The sequence below is a fragment of the Enoplosus armatus genome, chromosome 15 (genome assembly GCF_043641665.1).
Source record: "Enoplosus armatus isolate fEnoArm2 chromosome 15, fEnoArm2.hap1, whole genome shotgun sequence".
Classification (NCBI taxonomy): domain Eukaryota; kingdom Metazoa; phylum Chordata; class Actinopteri; order Centrarchiformes; family Enoplosidae; genus Enoplosus; species Enoplosus armatus.
In genome coordinates, this window is record NC_092194.1 from 10,782,426 (window position 1) to 10,803,230 (window position 20,805).

At 41.6% G+C, this 20,805-nt stretch overlaps 3 protein-coding genes across 4 annotated transcripts; 2 read left to right on the forward strand and 1 right to left on the reverse strand.

The window, feature by feature from the left end:
* Window positions 1–321: 321 nt before the first annotated feature.
* On the reverse strand, window positions 322–5,060 carry LOC139297270 (serine protease HTRA2, mitochondrial-like). Of its 2 annotated transcripts, none has more exons than XM_070919862.1 (8): window positions 4,507–5,060; window positions 3,269–3,473; window positions 2,476–2,670; window positions 2,136–2,168; window positions 1,639–1,747; window positions 1,467–1,536; window positions 1,259–1,354; window positions 322–656 (listed from the first exon to the last, which is right to left on the reverse strand). In XM_070919862.1, the coding sequence occupies exons 1-8, from the start codon at window positions 4,962–4,964 to the stop codon at window positions 491–493; spliced, it is 1,332 nt and encodes a 443-aa protein (XP_070775963.1). In that variant the 5' UTR covers window positions 4,965–5,060; the 3' UTR covers window positions 322–490. The 2 variants fall into 2 exon arrangements, with proteins under 2 accessions (XP_070775963.1, XP_070775962.1); XM_070919861.1 differs by having other exon boundaries at window positions 2,476–2,715; window positions 3,227–3,473.
* A 1,368-nt stretch (window positions 5,061–6,428) lies between these two features.
* mis18bp1 (MIS18 binding protein 1) lies at window positions 6,429–13,451 on the forward strand. The gene is made up of 16 exons (XM_070920981.1): window positions 6,429–7,287; window positions 7,372–7,509; window positions 7,661–7,962; window positions 8,112–8,185; window positions 8,393–8,514; window positions 8,681–8,771; window positions 8,932–9,044; window positions 9,664–9,824; window positions 9,964–10,033; window positions 10,113–10,848; window positions 10,978–11,156; window positions 12,247–12,386; window positions 12,490–12,632; window positions 12,795–12,882; window positions 12,985–13,039; window positions 13,271–13,451. The coding sequence occupies exons 1-16, from the start codon at window positions 6,429–6,431 to the stop codon at window positions 13,372–13,374; spliced, it is 3,375 nt and encodes a 1,124-aa protein (XP_070777082.1). The 3' UTR covers window positions 13,375–13,451.
* A 1,425-nt stretch (window positions 13,452–14,876) lies between these two features.
* Window positions 14,877–20,494, forward strand: tpp1 (tripeptidyl peptidase I). The gene is made up of 13 exons (XM_070920785.1): window positions 14,877–14,931; window positions 15,362–15,436; window positions 16,023–16,162; window positions 16,418–16,568; window positions 16,873–16,994; window positions 17,085–17,269; window positions 17,374–17,572; window positions 17,797–17,985; window positions 18,516–18,588; window positions 18,834–18,954; window positions 19,037–19,198; window positions 19,316–19,441; window positions 20,134–20,494. Exons 1-13 carry the CDS (start codon window positions 14,921–14,923, stop codon window positions 20,272–20,274), a joined length of 1,695 nt encoding a protein of 564 aa, XP_070776886.1. The 5' UTR covers window positions 14,877–14,920; the 3' UTR covers window positions 20,275–20,494.
* The last annotated feature ends 311 nt before the right edge of the window (window positions 20,495–20,805 follow it).

The following is a 20,805-nucleotide window of genomic DNA, read 5'->3' on the forward strand; positions in this document are numbered from 1 at the left end:
ATGGCTTTAATAAAGTACACTGCTTCAGGTTTCATTAACTTGCAATTTACAAACACTGTATTTTGGACTGTAGAAAGACAATTAAGAATAAGAAGAGCATTGTGTAGAGGTAGAAAACACATTTTGTTTACTGTATTCAGAAACCTGGGAATAAATACTGAACTGTTTATCCATTTACGTCTTTAGGTGCTGGCAGGTTCATGACGATTCAAACTGTTAGAATTTGAGAATGACATTGAAATCGTGTAGTTAACAGCCATCAGCCATTTAGAGAGAGACCGCTTCAGAGGTTTACAGCCAGTAAATACTTGAACAGACATATATGGCTATCGTACATTTAAGAAAAAAAATCTGTGTTTATTACATCTTCATCTGACCACGTTCACTATCAGGTTTCACAGTTTCCTTGTCTTGTGTACATGAACTAATCATGTGGCCATCGGTCCATCAAGCCAGCATGGCTTTAATAAATGAAGTTGTGCTGTTAGTGTCACTCTGTGATCTCTGGAGTCATCTGCAGTCGAAGCATCTCGTGTCCTCTCTGCACCACCGTGGTGATTTTGTCACTGCTGCGGACGGCCTGGTAAATCTCCTCTGAGGTGTTCACCTTCACTCCGTTAATCTCCACCACGATGTCTCCTGGTAGCATGCCAGCTCTGAAACCAGTACTGCAGGTTAGCAACATATCATACAAGCTAAATTCCTTACCTGCCATATTAACAATGTCCAAACAATATGAACATACAAACATACTTGAGGTTACCCGCACAACTTGCAGGACGAATTCCATTTGTAATACATATGCATATTATATAATACCATGTTTGAACAATTATCATGTCAATAATTGCCTGAATCAAAAATGTTAAAATGACAGTTTGAAAGTATTACTTAGCAGAAAATGTGCATTTAGATTAACATTTTACTTAGAAAGGAAATTTTAAACTCATTTGTTCACATTCATGATGACTCAAAATCCAATTTCAAGGTTTTTCGTGATTATGGGAATACTCTTTTTACTGTATCAACTGCAAGTATAGCCAAACTAAATAATTTATACCTTCAAAAAAAACATGTACCAAACATATTCTGCAATGTCTATAAATTCTACATAGCAGTCTCATTTAAGTCTATCAGCAATGAAACCCAAGTACATGCATGAGATAAAAATATTCAGTGGCTCCAACACTATGAAACTTCAAGAGCAGGAAGGATCCTTCACTACCCATCCAAATCCATAGTGGCCTGGTCTGCTCACCTGTTGGCCGGGGAGCCCATGATGACTCTGTGAATCAGGATGCCGTGCGTCACGTCTGGGAAGGTTGGGTCTCTCATCTTCAACTCTGCAATGATGCTGAAGCAAAGGGACAAAACAGAAACACGTGTGGCGTTAGACGCAGTGGTGCCAGCTCTGATGTAACTACACGTCACTCAGTTTCAGGCCTTTTTGATTGTGAAGCATTTACCTCGGTGTCAGCGTCAGCATCATTACACCGATGTACCGCCGCTTCGTCTCTGACTCACCAAACCAAGAATCTTGAAGAAGATGCACAAAAACAGGATGAGTAAAAATAATTTCTTGAATAAGAGAGAAGAGGCTGGGATGTGTAGCTTTTGATTCTTAGAGCCTGTTCTTACTCTTTTTTTTTGCTGCTTGATCAAGAAAAAGCCTCAGGCGATCAGATGGAATAGCAAAGGAGATCCCTGCTGTGACCTTCATGGTGTTTATACCAATGACTTCACCATCCTAATTAGGGGAGAAATAACACATTCAGATAATAATATGTTATTTGGCTGCCGAAGTCCAGTAACGTCAATCTGAGTGAATAAACTCCTGAAGTTTTAGTGATAGTGATGATTTTTCCAGTTGCTAGAAAGCAACATTTGAACACAAAAGAAACCCATTTTAAGTGTTATACTAATCACACTCAAGCTATCAGTTTACACCCAGTAACAACAAAGTATGTGTAATAAGAACATAAAGGTTATTTCATGTAACAACTATAACTACAGTATATTAAATATATTAAACAACCTGAAAATCTCCTGTCCGTTCAAACGCTTCACACCGGTCAGAACAGATTTAGTGACATTTGAATGTGATGATCGACATTTAAACAGGACATGTGACTCACCAAGTTAATCAGGGGACCTCCAGAATTTCCAAACTGCAAAATAAATCAGTCACATGTGACGTCAAGAAGCGTAATATGAGACATTATGAGTCATAGTAAATCCTCTCAACAGGCTTATTCATTCCCTGATCCATTTGACACTTTTGTTCCTCACATTTAGAATATTATTAGTCCTTAAAACAGACAGAGAGCACATCTTCTTCTTCATCGAAGTCTGTCCCTCGGTGAAGTTAAGTAATAAAATCATGCGGCTTGTGTCACTCTGTGTACTCTGGAGTCACTACCATGGTGATTTTGTATATACATATACCTGTAAATTGAATTATGGGAGAGTACTCACATCAATGGTTGCATCAGTCTGGATGTACTCCATGTTGGAGTTGGACAGGCCCAGCTCCTTACTGCCTCTCTGTACTGAGCTGACGATTCCTGACGTGATTGTATTCCGTAAAGAAAACGGGCTTCCCATGGCGACCACAAACTCTCCTTGTCGAACATCAGACGACTGACCAAGGGTGAGCGTGGGTAAAGGATTCTGCATGTCAGGGGAGAGAAAGAGCAGTTCAACAGTACATCCTCGCTGCTCGTAGGTCATTCATACCATCGCAACAATAACGCCTCCTATTTCTATTATCTTGCTGCTCTATTATAAAGATGTTGGTTCTTCTATCACAGTACTGCTTTTTCATGGGAAACACAGAAGACTATTCACGAGTTTTGCTATAGTGGTCTTTCAGTAAAGTGTTGTTCTCATTAGGAAGAGCAGGATGGCTAATGTTCAGATTCATATTAAATAGTCATCAAGTTTGAAGGGTGTCTCATTAAAATAAATTAAAGTGTTGCTAATTTTGATCGTATTGAAGGCTTATTAGTGTGTTTCCCTCCTTATTTGCTGAATTTTCATTGTGTTATTACAAATCATCTGGCTTTATTGTCAGCCACTTGCCATTCCCCTGGTTTCATGTTTGTGAAGAAAACACTTATGTTCTTTGTCTTCTCTTTTGTCTTAACTTTCTGATTCTGTCTGTTGCTGTGATGATCTGTTGATGGTAGTCTCTGTGCTTCCAAATGTGGATCCAGTAAGATAAAACATTCAGTTCCTTTAGCAGAGATGATTGCAGATTGCTGCTCACCCTCGCAGTGATTTTGATGGTGGCGATGTCTGCCACTGGATCGACATCTTGGACAGTGGCGTTGTACATGTCTCCGTTGGTGAGCTTCACACGGACGCCTCTCTTGTTGGCCACAACATGAGCGTTGGTGACGATGAGACCATCACTGCTAATAATGAAACCAGAGCCATTTGACACTGGGACTTCTCTTCCTGAAAATGGGTGTCTGTAAAACAGTGAAAGCAGTTGATCCTATTCAGCCTGGAAGCAAAATGTATTATATGTGTTAATCCACAGAGAGAGAGGAAAAGAAAACATTATTTGAGACAAACAGGCAGCTTCAACAAGATCAGGTAAACAGGACCCACCTTCAGGCCCTCATCATGTGATTTGATAATGTGCTTTAGTAGAGCACACTCCCACATTCACAAACAAAGTTACAGTCAATCACATTACTGCAAACCAGTAGCCTCACAGTGAAATTGAGGCTTTTGAGGGCCCCTGAAGATCATGGTTATGACAAAAGACTATCTACTTCTAAAGTGTTGAATTAGTTGATTCATTGATTATTTGACAGAAAATAACTTATGTTACAAAAACAAACAACCCCCCCCCAAGAAAAACAAACTCCTGATAACAACTTCACACATAATAACAGTTCCTTATTTCTGTTTCACATCATTAAATTAAATGCTTTGGACTTTGACCTACTGATATTAATAATTAAAGAAATTTGAGAGCTCTGTAATTTATGATAGACCTTTGTCATCTTAAAATGATTGATGTAAATGATTAACTTGAACTGATACCAAAAGCAATTGTTAGTTGCAGTCCTACCAGACAGATGTTACTCTAGATTCTGTGGCCTAAAGGGATTTTAGCCCCGTTGCTTCATTTTGATAACGGTTACCAAAATTGTGTCCCCATAATATTTAGATAGGGTCACAACTTTTGCTAGCTGTGACTTTGAATGTGTACTGTCGTCTGTGCTGCAACAGCTTTCAACAGACTGCCACTGTATCTAATACCATTATATTATAGGGTTACAGTAACAACACAGTAACAAGGGTAACAGCATCTATCAAACATAATTTGTGACCTCATATTAATGTGGGGGTAACATTAACCAAAATAAGTTATGTAATATGAAGTATGATAAAAGCATAGCTGAAAATCCGACCTGGGTCACAGAATATGGTGTAACTCAACTTCATTGACATTTCAATTATTTCATATGGCACCTTTTCCAGTCCACTCACCTGCCCATGATTTCAATGTACACGACAGCTGGAGTGGACTTTTCAACCACATCTGCAATGAAGTTGTATTGATAGCGGGGGCTGTCAGGTTTAAAGGGAGAAGCACACTGAGCTGATGGCAGAAAGAGTTCAAGACACCGCCCGGATACCGAGACTCTTCTGTCCTTGGCTTTTTCGTCTCTCTGACTGTCCAGAAGAGCCACACTACAGAGTCCCAAACCCACCGAGACCGACTTGAGCAAAGGAGAGCTGCTGTTGTCCCGACCGCTTTTTCTGTCCCACTCTACCAGGGGTCCCTTGTCCAGGCTTGTGTTTCCCTCTGCTCCCCTGTGGTTACATACCATAACAGTGGACACCCGGCTGACTGTCCTCTCTGCCAAAGAGTTGAGTCCACGGCTCTGACACCGAGTGTGTCTCCTTAGTGCTGAGAGAAAACACCTGAGAGGAGTTGCTGCCATGTTGCATCACTTCGGTCACAACGGATCAGGAGTTCTTAGACAGCTTTAACAACACTTTATATCCAAATATATTTACAGTGCGAACGGTCCGTTTGGTATTAACTGTAAAAGCCACGCTGTTCAGTAAATAAAACAATACAGAACAAATACCTCCTTTGAATTTTACTATTATCTAAACCAGACAGAAAGACAGCAAGTGACAGTCAAGCGAGCCTTACACCGGAAGTGACTTTGATGCGAGCATGCGCAATAGCTACCTATGTGAGTTTCTTCTTCTTCTTCTTCTTCTTCTTCTTCTTCTTCTTCTTCTTCTTCTTCTTCTTCTTCTTCTTCTTCTTCGTCTAAGTTTTTAGCTATTTAGACGCTACTTGATGTATTACTGCCCTCCACAGGATAAAATGATGACCTACTAATATCACAGTTAATACTCTCAAACATAGACCTGTTTTCAAGAACTGAATATCTGATATATAACTACATAAATATACCTTTTCTCAATTTGATATCTTATATCAATATCGTAAGAATTGAAAAATTATCAGCAGAATGTAGCCAACTTTAACTGTTGCTGGAAAATGGCCAGTGTGAGTTTTAGTTTATTGACGATACTTTATTATTAATGGATTCACTTATTATTGATGCATTAATGTGGAAGAAGCATTTTAGTATTTGTAGTTGGTCGCTTCTAAATTCGACTATCCCAAGAGGTACTATAACATCTATTTCTCCATTAAAGTCTGAAAAAAAAGCATACTGAGGGCACGGCGTTTGACAGACGTGAGCATTTAACAGGCAGGGAGGATCTAGGAATAGATCATAATCTCACAAGTCCGTTAGGGAGCAAATGAGATCCTTCCCTGGTCTTACATTCTCTATCCACCACAATGTTCAAATAATTGCTAATAATTCAGCTGTAAAAACACCATCAGTGACACGCTGATCTCATACACCCCAAATTCTGCTTTGCCACTTTTTCGATTCAGGATATGATCAATAATAAAAGCACTAATCAGACCAAAATAAGCTTCAAAATAAAGTGAAAATCACTTGCAGCACTGAAAATACAAAATGTGGAATTATCATCAATATCACGTTTGTTGGAGCCATAATGTAGTTTTTAGGTTTAGTTTTGTTGAAAGTCGCTACAACGTTTAAACCTCTTTACATAAAGGTTAGTGGGGTAAAAGGTATAACTTCAGCTAACGGGTATTTATGAGATAAGCTCTTTCCAATAAAGTTTGTTTACCAAATGTCTCGACGTATTGAAACAGAGACATTTCGCTTAAAGCTAAATAGAAAGTCAAACGGATACGCGGAAGTGATGGATTTGTTTTGAAATGTACGTCACAGGTTTCTGGCCAAAGGCGGCAGTGATGAGAAATTTAAAATTTGCGGGCTAGCGAAACATCCACGGCAAGCGAGCTAGCTGCTAGCTGCTAGCATACGCCTCTTTCCCCTAAAACCATGGCGTCGTTTCATCATTTTTTACAACACACGAAGCCGCGGTTTGAATCTCCTGCCAAGGTGTTTGCCAAGCTAAAATCCAAAGTGCAGAGAGAAGAGATGTGCGCACAGGAGGGGACTTTTACAGTCAATGGTCCGCTGTGCAGCGTTAGAGACAAACATGGATCGGGTTTTAAGTCGCCCAGAAAGAGAGCAGAGAGCACCTGGATGACCGATGAGGTTAAGGAGAATCAGAGGGTCGGTTCTTATCGCAATGAAGCGCAGGCGTTGACCCTCTCGCCCATATCGAGTCCTCAGAAAACCTTCGGGTACTCGTATTCAGACATTAGCAGCAGGTTTGTGGAGGAAATGCCTCCTCTGACTGACACAGGACGTGGATGCTCGCCGAGAAAGAGAGCCTTCCTGGAGTCCACAGCCGTGTCTCGTCCCTTCTCTCTGGTCAACAGAACGCAGATCCTCACAGAACCACCTCGGATCGGGGACTTGGATGGTTTCAAGGTGACCAGCAGGACTCCAGTAAAGATCCAGCCGGTAGAAGAGGACTGTTTAAGGGGTGTGTTTGAGGAGGAATGTGCTCCTCTCAACAAACTGATGTCTCCAGCCTATGTGTTTTCCCCCATGAAGAAGAGGTTGAGGAAGAGAAAATGGGAGCTGCATGAGAACAAAGTCAGCAGCAGTACAAAGGAGGTCAGCAATGAAGTGAGGAAAACCTCCAGTGCTTTCAGTGAGGATGACACCCACAACAACACTCGCATGGAGGATGTGGGGGGTCTTAGAGGATTCCCTGCTGACCGATCAGAGATGAACCAGTTCACTCATGAACCCACGTTCCCACCATCGAGATCCACCTTAACAAAACGTGAGATATTATTGCTGCTTTGTTCTAAGTGAAACTCTTTTAGGGGAAGAAATTGACTGATGTCTCTTTGCTGTTTTGCAACAGGTTGCTATGTTAATGTGGAAAGAAATCCTCTGATGTCTCCAGCCAAGATGTTTGCTTACATGAAGGAGAGGGAAAGTAAAACGGAGCAGCAGGAAGTTCATAAAGTCAGCAGCAGCACAAGGGATCTCTTTGATAGGGGTGAGTGTGTTAGGAAGTGGAAAGACTTGAATCCAGCAAAAGCAAGACATTTAGTTTAAGCTGTGAGTGTATTTAGGCACACTTACACTTACTGTCACGTTTGCATGCTGCACAACTTAGTTTGGTTCATGTTAGCACTTCTTCTCCACAGGTCATTTCCATCAGTCCGGAGACATGACTCCCTCCACAGTTCACCATAGGGGTGAGATGGAAGATGTTGCCTTTACAAGTGCTCCAGAAAGTGTGGTTCCTGTCAACGGGTCCAGAGTGCAGTCAGCTGACAGCCAATCAGACACGGATCCCTCTGAGGATGTCCTGATCCCTGGTGTGTCGCCACAACCTGTTCTGCTTGAAGACCCACTTGTACTCAATACGCCACGGATCTCCATACCGAAGAAACACGAGGGTGTGTTCAAGCGCAACAAATGGCCCCAGCGTGCAAAATTCCCAATTGTGAGTGGAATCTTAATAGTCTTTGATAAAAGTGGCGATATTAACAGTTAGGTAAATAAAAGACTTATGTTGACTGAGCAGGCACTTGTTAGCTATAGTTTGTCTTTTCTGTGACAGTTTTGTCTGTTGTTTGTTTTCCTCTTTGGCAGGATAGTGTGATTTATCTCAAAAAGTGGTTCCTGAGGAAGAATCATGACGGCCTGTTTGTTGATGGGATTCACAGGTAAGTGTTTCTTGAGACATCATGATCTATGAAAATGTGAACATGAAGAAGAACACTGATTCAATGTAATCAAAGCTTATTGTAAGTGATTTTCAGATTGTTCACTCAGTTACTGTCCAATGAGACGGACATGTTCCTGCTTTGGATTCCAGATATCCGTGTGGTCTAATAGGAACACTGGGATTTGTTTTACTCATTTCCACCCAGGGAGGACAACATACCATGGAACAGTAACATCATCGTGGACAGGGTTTCTACCTCTGCAGTGAAGACTGTCTCCGGCAGGGTTTACATTTTGGTTGGCAAGATGAACTTTGATGTTGACTCCGGTAAGCCAGATTCTGGATGGGTAGATATTTTCCACTGAGAAAATGTTTCACTTATGCAGAAAGAAATTAAAAGCACAAGTTGTAAACTTGCATAAAGACTTCTGCAAATTTAAATATTGCATGGATTAATATGCCTCTTCTTTTATCTCTCACTTTTTGCCTGCAGTGTTTCCCAAGTGGCTTTTGAAGAAGTTTGTTAACGGCTTTCCTCCAAACTGGAAGGCGCTTTATGAGAAGTTCCTGTCAGAGTCAAGAGAGTAAGAATATTTATTTCACTCCTAGGTGACCTGCATGCTCTTAGAGATGAAAGATTGTTTTGTTTTTTTCTGGGGATGTTGAATAATTTAAGTATGAAATTAGAGAATCGAGAGGTTGAAAACCATATTCACAAATTCAGTTTTTAATTTTGTTTTGCAGCAGAGAAACAGAGAGGAACAGTGAGAGGAGAGGTGTCATAGCAAAGACAAAATCTGAGGCATCTTCCATCAACGTGTCTGTGAAGCGGCACAGGCAAAAGCCTTTGAAGACATGTAAGTACAAGAGAAACACTTAAACTAACAGCCTAGCAAATAAATGCTTTTATACATTTAAGGTAAACAGGACCTCATACCCACAAGATCTATTAAATAACAGACTAAATATGCTTGTGGCTTCCTTCCTCCATCAGAGATCTGTAGAAACCACTACTTTTCTCCCAGTTCTTGTTATTTTGTGTGTTCTGTTCGGTATATCAATTTGAAATGGACTACAGCAGCAGATAGAATATTTATATTTACGCATGTATCACGCAGAGCCTCACCCTATGCTAGTGGCTCTGCAAGGCTATACATAGGCACAGTGGTGCTTTGAGTTAAATGCTAATGCCAGTATGCTAACACAGCTCATACTGACACTGCTAACAAGCCGGAGCTGATGATGGCACTATATATAAAGTCAGGGGATCAGCAAAGTTATTAGGACAGATCAACATTGCCATCCATCCTGAGAGCCGCTAGCACGGCTACAAATTTAACCTCAGTAATGTGTTTCAGATCAGGATTTTCATCATTACATTGACATTTTTAATCTGTTATAGTGCATTGATTCACTCATGTATTCGGATCCATGGCAGCTGTTATCACGTACATTTCATCCTCTACTCTTCTCCAGCTGATACCTGTCCTCCTGCCTCCTCGTCTTCTACAAAAGTGTCTCGAAGTGGTCGCGTGATCAAGCCTCCTCTGGAGTACTGGAAAGGAGGGAGAGTCATTCTGGATGCACACATGAACGTTACCATCCATGAATGTTATGATACGTCCATCTGCCAGCCGGTAAGCACCTGAAGTTGAGCTCAGATGAGTTACATAATAATCCTTTTTCTTTTTTCCGTGAGGGCCAGTTGTTTTGACTGTGTGGAAACAACTGATATTTCAGATCAACGTGATGATATTTAAACTCTATATGTCACAGGAGGTCACTACAACAGTGTCTGCCAGGTCGTCACAGAAACCTGCCCTTGTGTTCCTGCCCTGCAGTGAAGGTAAAGAGAACTGAGGAGCTGTAGTGTTGTGAGATGAGTTATGAGTTGCATGGAGACAAACTGTCCTCTGTGTTTCCAGGCCGTAAGCAGTGTGAATCGGCCAGTGACGAAGAGGCATCAGTACCACTGAGGAGGGTCAAGGCTCCACTCCGCACACGCAACAGAGCCAAGAGTAACCCAGAAGAGAAGACCTCTTATTCATCCAAACCTCCTGTGGAGACACTTAGCAGCCCTGAAGTGTGGTCTGGCAGAACGAGAAGGACCCACCAAAGGTGTTCAGCTACAGAGAGGACGTTGAATGTGGACGCTCTCCCTCAAAAGCAAAGTGACCCTGAAAAGTCTTCAATACGGAGGTCAAAAAGACAGACACATGACACCACAAGGCCTTCAGTGGGAGCCTCGGGGAGCAGACGGGCTGTCCCAGCATCCCCAGACTCTCCCACTGTCAATGATAACACGTCACAGCATCAGTCATCAGAGGATGAGTTATGCATAAGGAGAAAGAAGCGGGGGAAAGAAGGGCACAGGAAGAGAGGCGGGAAGGTTCTTAACAAGTTGCGGGCGAGCCATGTGTTTCCAGAGTCCCCTGAGGAGAGCGGGCCAGAACTGAGGAAGAGAACCAGAGGGACGAAAAACAGTGATGCTGCACAAACACAAATAAAACATAAACCAAGCAAATGCACCAAGCCATCACCACCCACAAAGCCTTTGCCTAAATCGACACACTCCAGCAAGAGACACAAGGCACACAAAGTCAACACACAAGAGCAAGATGAAGACGAGTGGTCCGAGGCAGAGCTTATGAAGCTACAAGAGTAAGTTTTGTATATAGACAGAATGAGAGAGATGCATTTTGCAGAATCCAGTAACATACGTCTGTATCATCTGTGTGTGTGTGTGTGTGTGTGTGTGTGTGTGTGTGTGTGTGTTTTTGTGTTTTCCAGGGCTATGTCCTACTATCCTAAGCACATGGCAGGTTATTGGACAAAGGTGGCGAGGATGGTTGGAACACGCTCTGCAGAAGAGTGCCACAACCAGGACTCATCCCAGGGAAACTCCCAGACTCCCGCCAAGACAGCCAAGAAACCCAGAAAGGAAAAGGTGGAAGCACCAAAAAACCCAGGTAGAGAGAGGCCTTAGTTTGGGATGTAGATTGTGCCGCCGTATAAGCAAATTCGGTAAAGAGAACTCCACCAATTTAGCATTGCGGACATTGTCTTCTTTATTTCGCGCATTCTTCTTCCTTGTCAAATCCTGGCGCCTACATTACCCACAATGCAACTTGGCCACCGACAGTTCAGTCGGAGATCCAGGTGTATTATGCTAGCAGCGGCTAATGTAGCCTCAGGCAGAAATGAGGAGCAGGCTACAGAGGGCTGGTAAGATCACTTCAACTCCACACCCACAGATTTGACTCAGGTGACATCACTTAAGGCAGTTGATCAGCTGTCTCTTTAGCCACAGAAGGCTTTATGTAACTTTTATTGCATGTGCAGTCGTACGCCCCAAGACCTGTAAACAGACTGTGATGGGTACAATTGGTGGAGTTCATATTAATGAAAGGTTTTGGTCCATACATGTGATATTGAGAAGAAACTCAGATTAATTAATAAATATATCAGCGGGGTGGACGAAATAGCAGGAACACCTTACAATTTAGTGCTATTCAATATAAGTCAGTCTGAAGACGCACTTTAGAGTGAAATTATTGTTTTTCTGGTATTATTACTGTGGTGCTAATGTATTGTATTGCATTGCATTATATTGAACATGTTTTGCTGTAATGCATTTGCCTCCTATTGACTGGTTATTACATACTTCAGGGCTGCAACCAACAATTATTTTGTTATTTGCCCGATTTAATTGATTAATTGTTTGGTCTATGAATTGTCAGTAAACAAAATTCACCTTTTTTTTCCCCGATCACCATTTACAAAAGCCTAAAGGTGATGTCCTCAAATGTCTTGTTTTGTCCCACAAAGTCTAAAAACCAAATATATTCAGTTTACTATCACATAAGAACTAAAGAAAGAAAGACACTTTTTAAGTTGGAACCATTTATACTTATGATTAACTAACGATTTACTGATGATAAATAATTGTATATAGAGAGAAGGTGTGAAATTGTCTGAGTAATCTAATCTGAAATGATCAAAACATTTTTGCATAAGAGAGGTTAACTGCAGAGGTTTGATGAGCTATAATCTGACTAGTTTCAGATCATCCTGTGATTTCTGCCCGACTGGGAACCTTAAAGAGAAAGCAGCAGGTGCGTCAGTTCCTAGAGGCCATGCCCAGAGAAGATGTGGAGGACGTTTTCAGCTCTGCGTACATGCAGAATAAACGCTTTGAGGTTTGTTTCTTCCTGTTAAATTAAGAGGTTTTATGAGTCTCTGTCAAGTGATCTATTCAAGGTGAGTGATAACTGTTCCCCTTGTGTCTATCTTGATGGATAGATCCCCTCCATGTGTCCAAGTGATGACCATGACTTCACATTGTCGGACCAGGAGCCCCTGACCCCCATGTCGACAGGTTTCCCCGAAGTTAAGACCCCTCAGTGTCTGCATATCACTCCTGGCATGATGGGCTCCCCAAACAGGTGAGTGATTCAATTCAATTTTCAGTTCAGTTTTATTTATATACCACCAAATCAAAACAAAAGCCTTTACATATAGAGCAGGTCTAGACTGTACTCTTCATAATATCATTACGGAGACCCAACAGTACAATAACTTAATTTAACTCTTTCTTCATTTCAAAGGAACAACGGTGACAAGTACGTCTATCAGCTTCAGAAGAGGATGAAAAAAAGTCAGTTTAATGTCTGCAAACAGGCTTCTCCTTCAAAGGTAATCATTCAAATGAGATAGTCTGTCTCTCTTGTTATCTTGAAGCACATGGATTCTTTTTTGATTTTGGAAAAGAACAATTTCCTGCTTTGTTTCTTTCAGAGTTACACACCCACGCCATCAGTTAAACGAACAATGAGAAGATGTGCTAACACAGGTAGGTTGTGTTGTGTAGTAGAGGGGAGGGACAAAATAACAGAAACACTTTACAATAAGTTTAATGTTTGTATTTTATTGACCGTTGTAAAACAATTTAACTTGATGTTCATTATTATGGCTGTAGTAGATTTTCACACTTCAAAAGCTGAAATTGAAAGCAGTTGTTGCGACATTTCTTTTGTAGTCGTCTTGTTACTTAACACAATCCATTTCTTTCCTTTTCCTCTAGAAAATGATACGTTCGTTGTTTGGGAGATGTTCCCAGGACACGATGGAGCGCTGTCTGACAGCAGAGAGGAGGAAAAGGATTTTTACTTCTCGGACACTGACTGATTGAAGCTGAAACGTTGTATCGTTTGTAGGCAGTTGTATGTATCAAAAAAATTTTAAAATCAAATGATTCACATGAATTAAAATCAATGTGGAGGGATGTGACTTTTTCCTTGTTTAACAATAAAACAGTTGCAGTTTTGCTCCCATGTCTTTCACATGTAAGAGAGATGTTTTTTAAATCTGTGAACTCTCATCAGTGTGAAACAAACACGGTGTAATTGTAATTGATTGAGACATAACCTACAATGGACTGTACGAACACATTTTGGTTTTGAGGCCATGTGGCCTGTTGTAAAGTTAAGTTTAATGGTTGGAGATTGTTTTACAATTTTAATATGCGACATTCTGTCAAAAACAGACTTGTGCTGCTGTCTTCCACTATGTCCCTGTAAATATAGTTTTTGTTTAAAGTCCTAGTGCCAAGAGTCGGTTGTAATTATCCTTTTAATAAACATTCTTTAATTCTTAGTTATGGTTTATTTGTGTATATTATATATTTAGAGAGAACAGTTATCTATGGAAGTGGTTCCCAAACCCCTCAAAATAATATCTACATATGACCTAATCACAGGTTACGGTACTGCAGACATGTTGTGAGAAACTCAACCAAAGAGGGATTTTTTCTTTTGAAGGATTTTTAGAGTCCTGAAGAGCTTAAAGTTTTCAGTAAAAATTAGAGAAGCAAGGAAAATACAAGTTTGTGTAACAAATATTTGTTTTCTTTTCCCACCCCTTTAATCACGTTGAGACAGATTTATCTTTGGGGACCTGACTCCCAGGTTGGGAACCACAGATCAGACTCTAACGATATTGGAGACCCAGGATTTAATTTGCCTCGACCTTCTTAACCTTAAAGTTTTATGGTTGTATATAAGCAGTTTCCCCATATTCTCTCTCACTGTTGGGGTGTGTGACCTCAGGTAGACTAGAGTTAGTTCTCCCCTGATTTGGAAAAGATTCTTTTTCTGTCTTTTTTCAGTCCTTGTGTATCAGCACCCCCACAAAGGGTCGCTCAGAGGTCACTAGATGATTAAGAAGATATATCTGCTACACCAAATCATATTTAATTTTTTTACTTTCCTGTAAATTGCTTTTTGAATTACTAGTTTTACTTTAAATAATTATTCAGTAAAACAAAGGGGGAAAAAAGTCACTCTTTGGTTCAACTTGTGTCAACCAGTGCACAAATGCCACCTGTGAGGAAGGGTCTCAAACAGACATCGCATCGTTTTAAGGGGTCACGAGCTAAAAAGGTTGGGATCCGCTGCCTTAAAGTATCATGTCCTGGATTTGACATACAGCACGAGGCACGGATCATCTTTCCCATAGATCCAAAGAGGACAGAGAGGGGACGGCTGCTACTGACGTTACGTTACATATAAATATGAAACGTGTCCGGAGTTAAATGAAATTACTGCACCAGCATTTAAAAAAAAACTGAATAACACAATCACGTGAAACTGTGTCACGTGACCGCTGCGTCTATAACAGCCTGTCTCGCAGACACAACAGCTGAGCTGAGACAACTGGACCAGCCGAGGACACGATGAACACATTGTGAGTGCTTTGAATAAGTTCATAGTATATTTTTTTGTGAAGGTGACTGGAAAGAAACGAGCCACTCGTTTTAACGTGACTTGTAACGTGGCGCACCTTGTATATGTGCAGTTTTTACCGTTTGTGTTGACCTAGATCGCCGCCAGCTAACAAAGCAGGTTTACATGTTCTCATCACGTCAAGGCTGCTGTAAATAACAACGTGTCTTTATGTTATAAATGTAGAGTTAGCGAGCTGCTTTATATGTGTGTATCTGCGTGTTGACCTACTGAGCTAAGTCACATTGAGACTTTGTTTTGTTGTAACCCCGAGATAACTCGCTGAAGTGAGGACGTGTTTTCAATATTTCCCGGCTACATTCGTGTGTGTATGAACCTCTGCTCGCTTGTGTACATTTCTTTCTATAATATTTTGTTTCTTATTCCTCCAGTCTGACCTTCTCCGCCCCCTTGTTCTTCAGCTCGTTGGTCTGGAGTGGATATCTGGAATATGACCAAGATGTCTTGTGAGCAAATCCACTTTCCATTTCGTTTACCTCTGAGTCATTTACGAAATCATGTTTGTGTGCCTCCCTGTTGAAACCCCCTTTTATACCTTTTGAAAGTCAAGCCTTAATGACTTTGTTTCATAGATACAGTCGAGTAGACAGCCCACATGTGCAGTGAAGACCTATAAAAGTGTAATATATAAATATTCTTGGGTAAAGAGTGTGTGTAATGAGTCTGGAAAACTGTCCAGTGATTACTGTCAACTATTCTCACTGTTTTGAAGGAACTAATACTTTGGTGACGGTTTTGGTCTTTTGGACCTGTGATGTCTGCCATTATTTTGTGGCTGTTGAGTTTTTGAAAACCTTGAAAAGATCTCAAGAACTTAATTTTGACAAGTTAATCAACTAGGGGTAGGTCAAAACTGGTCACATTATACAAGGGTTTGCATAAAGTTTCAGTTAACTGTAGAATCACAACAAAGTAATCAATACACTTGTAATCCAACAGGTCGGTCGGTAGCTGTATATATATTTGGTTTCGCAGTGTTGAATGTAAAGTGAAGCCTCTTTTAGTAGAAGATCATGAAATGTTTTTCCTCAGGATACCAGAGGACTGGACTCATGTGGGTCGGGTCGACCCCACAGAGGAGCTGGAGCTGACCTTTGCCCTGAAGCAGCAAAACGTTGACCTGCTGGAAGAAACGCTCAGACTGGTGTCGGACCCTGACTCAGCACAGTATGGTAGGACTCTGTCTGATAATTGCAGATCTAAAATATGTGCATACACATGTTGAGATAAGATGCCCAGTGGGGTTTGTGTGTCCACTTCTAATTCTGTACTTCATAATATGCAGCATATAACAGGGGTACGAAGGTAACTGCTCTGACCTGACAGTTTAAAAACAGCCTGAATTGATGAGACAAAAGCCTCTTCTCAACGTTGACCTCTTTCTACACGACACACAGAGTGACGGACGCCTGTTTTGTCCTCCACAGGTAAACACCTCACGCTGGAGGAGGTGTCGTCCCTCGTACATCCGTCTGAACTGACCCAGAAGGTGGTGCGTCACTGGCTGCAGAGTCATGGGATAACAAACTGCCTGACGGTTCGCACTCGGGACTTTTTACAGTGTACTGTGACTGCAGAGTAAGCATATCTTTTTCAGCAACATTGTTCTGCTTACTCAAGTCATTTTTTCTGGCTCTTGACACAGAAAGGCACTTTTTTCCCCTCTGTGAGTAAACCATGCAAAGGCCATGCTCTTATCTTGTGAGATAGTTCCTCTTTCTGTGGTGATTGGTTAAAATCAAACTAACTTTGAGCCGCAGGCTTTTGAAATTCAGAAATCCAGGCCAAGATTAGCCAATGAGTTTCTTAAATACTTTCCCCTGGAATTGCATACGTTTAGGCTGTGTTTACATGTGTATGTGTGCGTGTTTTGTGTATTAAGGGTTGCAGAGACGCTGCTTCCAGGTAGCAAGTTCCACCGTTACGAGAGAGCCGGCCATTCTCTGGTGAGGTCTTCAGCTCCGTACTCTGTTCATGACGATGTTCACCAGCACCTGGACTTTGGTGAGAGCTGTTTCTATAGCTGTAAAATGTTCAGCTGTCATCTGTGGTTCTTGTCATGTGTGAAACATTTTTTTTTGTGTGCTTCCACAGTTGGAGGACTTCACCGCCTCCCTCCCAAAGAGCAGGACCTCAGCAAAGCCTCTTCTAACAGGAAGCATAAGCAGTTTAAGGCAGGGGTACACCTGGGAGTGACTCCCGCCATCCTGAGGGCTCGCTATAACCTCACAGCAACTGATGTGGGAACAGCTCAGAACAACAGCCAGGCTGTAGCTCAGGTGAGACCGTCTCAGAATAAGCTCATAATAAAACACTTTGTGTTGCTGTTAGACATTAACACTGTAATCCCTCCATAACTTGGTGTACCTTTCCACTCTTTTAGTTCCTGGAGCAGTACTATAGCCCTGCAGACCTGGCTGAGTTCATGAGCATGTATGGAAGGAGCTTCCAGCATCTCTCTCATGTGGACCGGGTTGTCGGCACTCAGGGAGGAGGGAAGGCTGGTCTGGAGGCCAGTCTGGATGTAGAGTACATCATGAGCACAGGGGCAAACATCTCCACATGGGTCTTCACCAATCCAGGTCTGTATGAGAGAGTGAAGAACTGAAAGGAGAACTTAAAATTGAGAAATGAAAAAGGCCTTCTGACTTTCGTCTTCATTAAAATAATGGCGATGGTACATTTGGAGACACTAACCATAATCATATTCAGGCCAAGTAAAATAAATAATTTTTGGCTGGTAGACTTTAACAACAAGCTACCCACGTTTTAACATCAAAACTCACATTTCCTCATTGTCCTTCAGGTCGCCATGAGACCCAGGAGCCTTTCCTCCAGTGGATGGTTTTGCTCAGCAACATGTCTGACCTGCCCTGGGTTCACACCATCAGCTACGGAGACGATGAAGACAGCCTGTCTGCTGCATACATGATGCGCATCAACACAGAGTTTATGAAGGCGGGCGTCAGAGGAATCTCTCTGCTCTTTGCTTCTGGTCAGTAAGGAGGAAATATGCAGAACCCATCCACATGTACTTGTAGCACACAGAGACATTCAAGAGCATCCACAAACACCTAATCTATACCAAGTTAGCAAACTGTCAATGAGCTAACAAAGCCTTCATCTGTCTACAGGACAGTTTCAGCCTGTTATCTTCCTACTCTGGCCAGTAAAGAACAAATTCCTGTTTTCAGTGGTATTGGACACAAAAGACGATACTTAGACAAATGGGGAACTGTAAGCTGTAACCTTTTGTAGAGAGCTGATGATGTAACAAAAATGAGACTCTGTCTCTTTGGCAACGTGTCAACGTACTGCGGCTTTGCTCCTCTCGTACAGCATTATCTCACTTGAAACATGAATACACCACTATTGTTTTAAATAGACACCCGTGATCTGGAAAAACGTGTTTACACCTTACCACCTTTTTTTCCCACCACTTATGACAATCCTGGAAAGGCTGCCAGTTGTTCGGATGTGCTGCATGATTATCTGTTGCATCATTCTTTATATTTGATTGTTCAGGTGACAGTGGTGCAGGCTGCAGACATTTGGGTAAAGAACAAAACTCCTTCAGGCCAAGTTTTCCTGCCTCAAGGTAAAACATTTCTACATTTCTGAAAGTGAGAGAGAATTTAGCCTGCAGTGTGTTTTGCAAAAGGTTGTTTAACACAGACAAACATTTATCAGTCCAGCCAACCCTCCTCTTGTATGTACTTTAGCATTCCAGTGCAAGGCGAGTCTATTCTTAAAATGAATCCAAAAACAAACATTTCCTAGTCTTAAAAGGTTTAGGAAAAGCACTAAATGTCTAACACTCCACGCCCTGCTTCTTGTTCCCAGCCCATATGTGACTACAGTCGGAGGAACCTCGTTCAAGAACCCATTTAAGCTCACTTATGAAGTTACAGATTACATCAGTGGAGGGGGCTTCAGCAACGTCTTCAAGATGCCTGACTACCAGGTAATAATAATATCTGGTCATCAGCTCTGTTAATGCTCCATTATTGCAGTGTCATTGATGCGGTGTATTTGTGTTCCTGAAGGCCAAAGCTGTGGATGCGTATCTGAAGACTGTAGCAGCAGCCCTCCCTCCTCGGTCGTATTTCAATACCAGCGGCAGGGCCTATCCAGACATGGCTGCCCTGTCGGATAATTACTGGGTGGTCATCAACAGAGTACCCGTCCCCTGGGTTTCTGGGACCTCGGTAAACTACATCAAACTTGACTTTGCTTTGTGGTGAATAGAGAATTAACAGTGTGACAGAACAGATATATACTGCCACTTATTCATCGCATCTCTCATCAATCGATCTCCCTTCCAGGCGTCGACCCCTGTGGTTGGGGGCATGCTGTCGCTCATCAATGACCAGCGGCTGCTAAAGTGCCTGCCTGCCCTGGGCTTCCTCAATCCTCGCCTCTACAAGCTCAAAGGACAGGCCCTGTTTGATGTAAGTCAAGTTAGTACTGTGGTAAAGTCAATCTTTTTACAGTTACCCCTTAATGCTTGTTTTTGGACTTGATTTGTGTAGATATTTACTACCACTTTATTTGGTACACCTATTGCAATTCAATACAACAGCTCTGCCACAAAATCCACTTTTACCAAATGTATAGTTCATTTTTTGGTGACATTGTCGGAAATGTGTAAATTCAGTTATGTTTATTATTGAGGTCAAAATTAAAGAAGCTGTTGTACTGGACTACGTTATAATAAGAGATGTTTTGAACTCCCTACTTGTACACACGAGGGAGGCAGAATATACACTTCACTACACACATCACTAACTATGACCTCAAAACTATATTGAATTAACATCTCTGACAGTGTCAAAAAAACTGAACATTGTAGTCTTCATAAAAGTAGGCTTTATGGCAGAACAGTTGTATTGGATTGCATTAGATTGTACTGGTGTATCTAATAGTGGCCACTAACTGACATTTTCACCTATGTTTTCAAAGTTGATGTACAGGTGAAAATAACATTCAACAACATAAACCCAATGACTCAAATTGTAGAACTTTCATTAATATTAGTACATTCAGTAAGGCATTATGTGAAAAGACAGTAGGACGACACCCTTTCGCCACACATTTTGTAATCATGGTCTGGTTCCCACGTGCTATGCTTCCTTGGCTCCAGGTAACTGAAGGCTGTCACCTGAGCTGTCTGGACGAACAGGTTCAGGGTAAAGGTTTCTGTGCTGCACCATCGTGGGACCCTGTTACAGGCTGGGGGACGCCAAACTACCCTGCGCTGCTGGCCGCCCTGCTAGCTGAGTAAAACCCTGCAGTTCATGAGTGAAACCATCAGGACAGCGTCTGCTCTAAGAGCAGGTACTTTATACACATCCAAAGTCTTGACCAGGTGCCTGATACCAAAGGCAGGATGGAGAAATGGAGGGAAAACGATGCCTACACTTTAAATTTATGCCTGTTTGTTTTATTGAGTTCATTTGAGGTTGAAACGCTGCATTATTCCAGCCTTCAGGAATGTTTTTTATCTGTCATCATCACTTTTTTCCATTTAAAGATACTCTGTTTTATTTTCTCCAGAAGGCTTTAAACTGTTTCCTCAAATACTTCTAGGTCAGGGATAGTGGTGGTTTGGGAATTTTAATGCTATACTGCAGTTGCCTGCTTTTGCTGTTCACTGCATTTTAACTGACCCAGATTCTTCTGTGAATATCTTAAACTCACAGGCAGAAGGGTAACAGTAATCTCATGCCTTAAATTGCATATGCATAAAGAACATAAACATACTAAAATACAAACACCAATCACCTATTAGATGTACACATAGGTCTATTTGAAT

Coding starts and splice junctions, on each gene's coding strand:
- LOC139297270 (XM_070919861.1), bottom strand. CDS start 4,964: ATGGCAGCAACTCCTCTCAGGTGTTTTCTCTCAGCACTAAGGAGACAC. Junction 2,716..3,226: donor CTCTGCTAAAGGAACTGAAT/GTTTTATCTTAC, acceptor ACCTACGAGCAG/CGAGGATGTACTGTTGAACT. Junction 657..1,258: donor ATGGGCTCCCCGGCCAACAG/GTGAGCAGACCA, acceptor TACTGGTTTCAG/AGCTGGCATGCTACCAGGAG.
- mis18bp1 (XM_070920981.1), top strand. CDS start 6,429: ATGGCGTCGTTTCATCATTTTTTACAACACACGAAGCCGCGGTTTGAA. Junction 8,772..8,931: donor TTCCTGTCAGAGTCAAGAGA/GTAAGAATATTT, acceptor TTTGTTTTGCAG/CAGAGAAACAGAGAGGAACA. Junction 12,883..12,984: donor AACAGGCTTCTCCTTCAAAG/GTAATCATTCAA, acceptor TGTTTCTTTCAG/AGTTACACACCCACGCCATC.
- tpp1 (XM_070920785.1), top strand. Junction 17,270..17,373: donor ACAGCCAGGCTGTAGCTCAG/GTGAGACCGTCT, acceptor CCACTCTTTTAG/TTCCTGGAGCAGTACTATAG. Junction 18,589..18,833: donor CCAAGTTTTCCTGCCTCAAG/GTAAAACATTTC, acceptor TCTTGTTCCCAG/CCCATATGTGACTACAGTCG.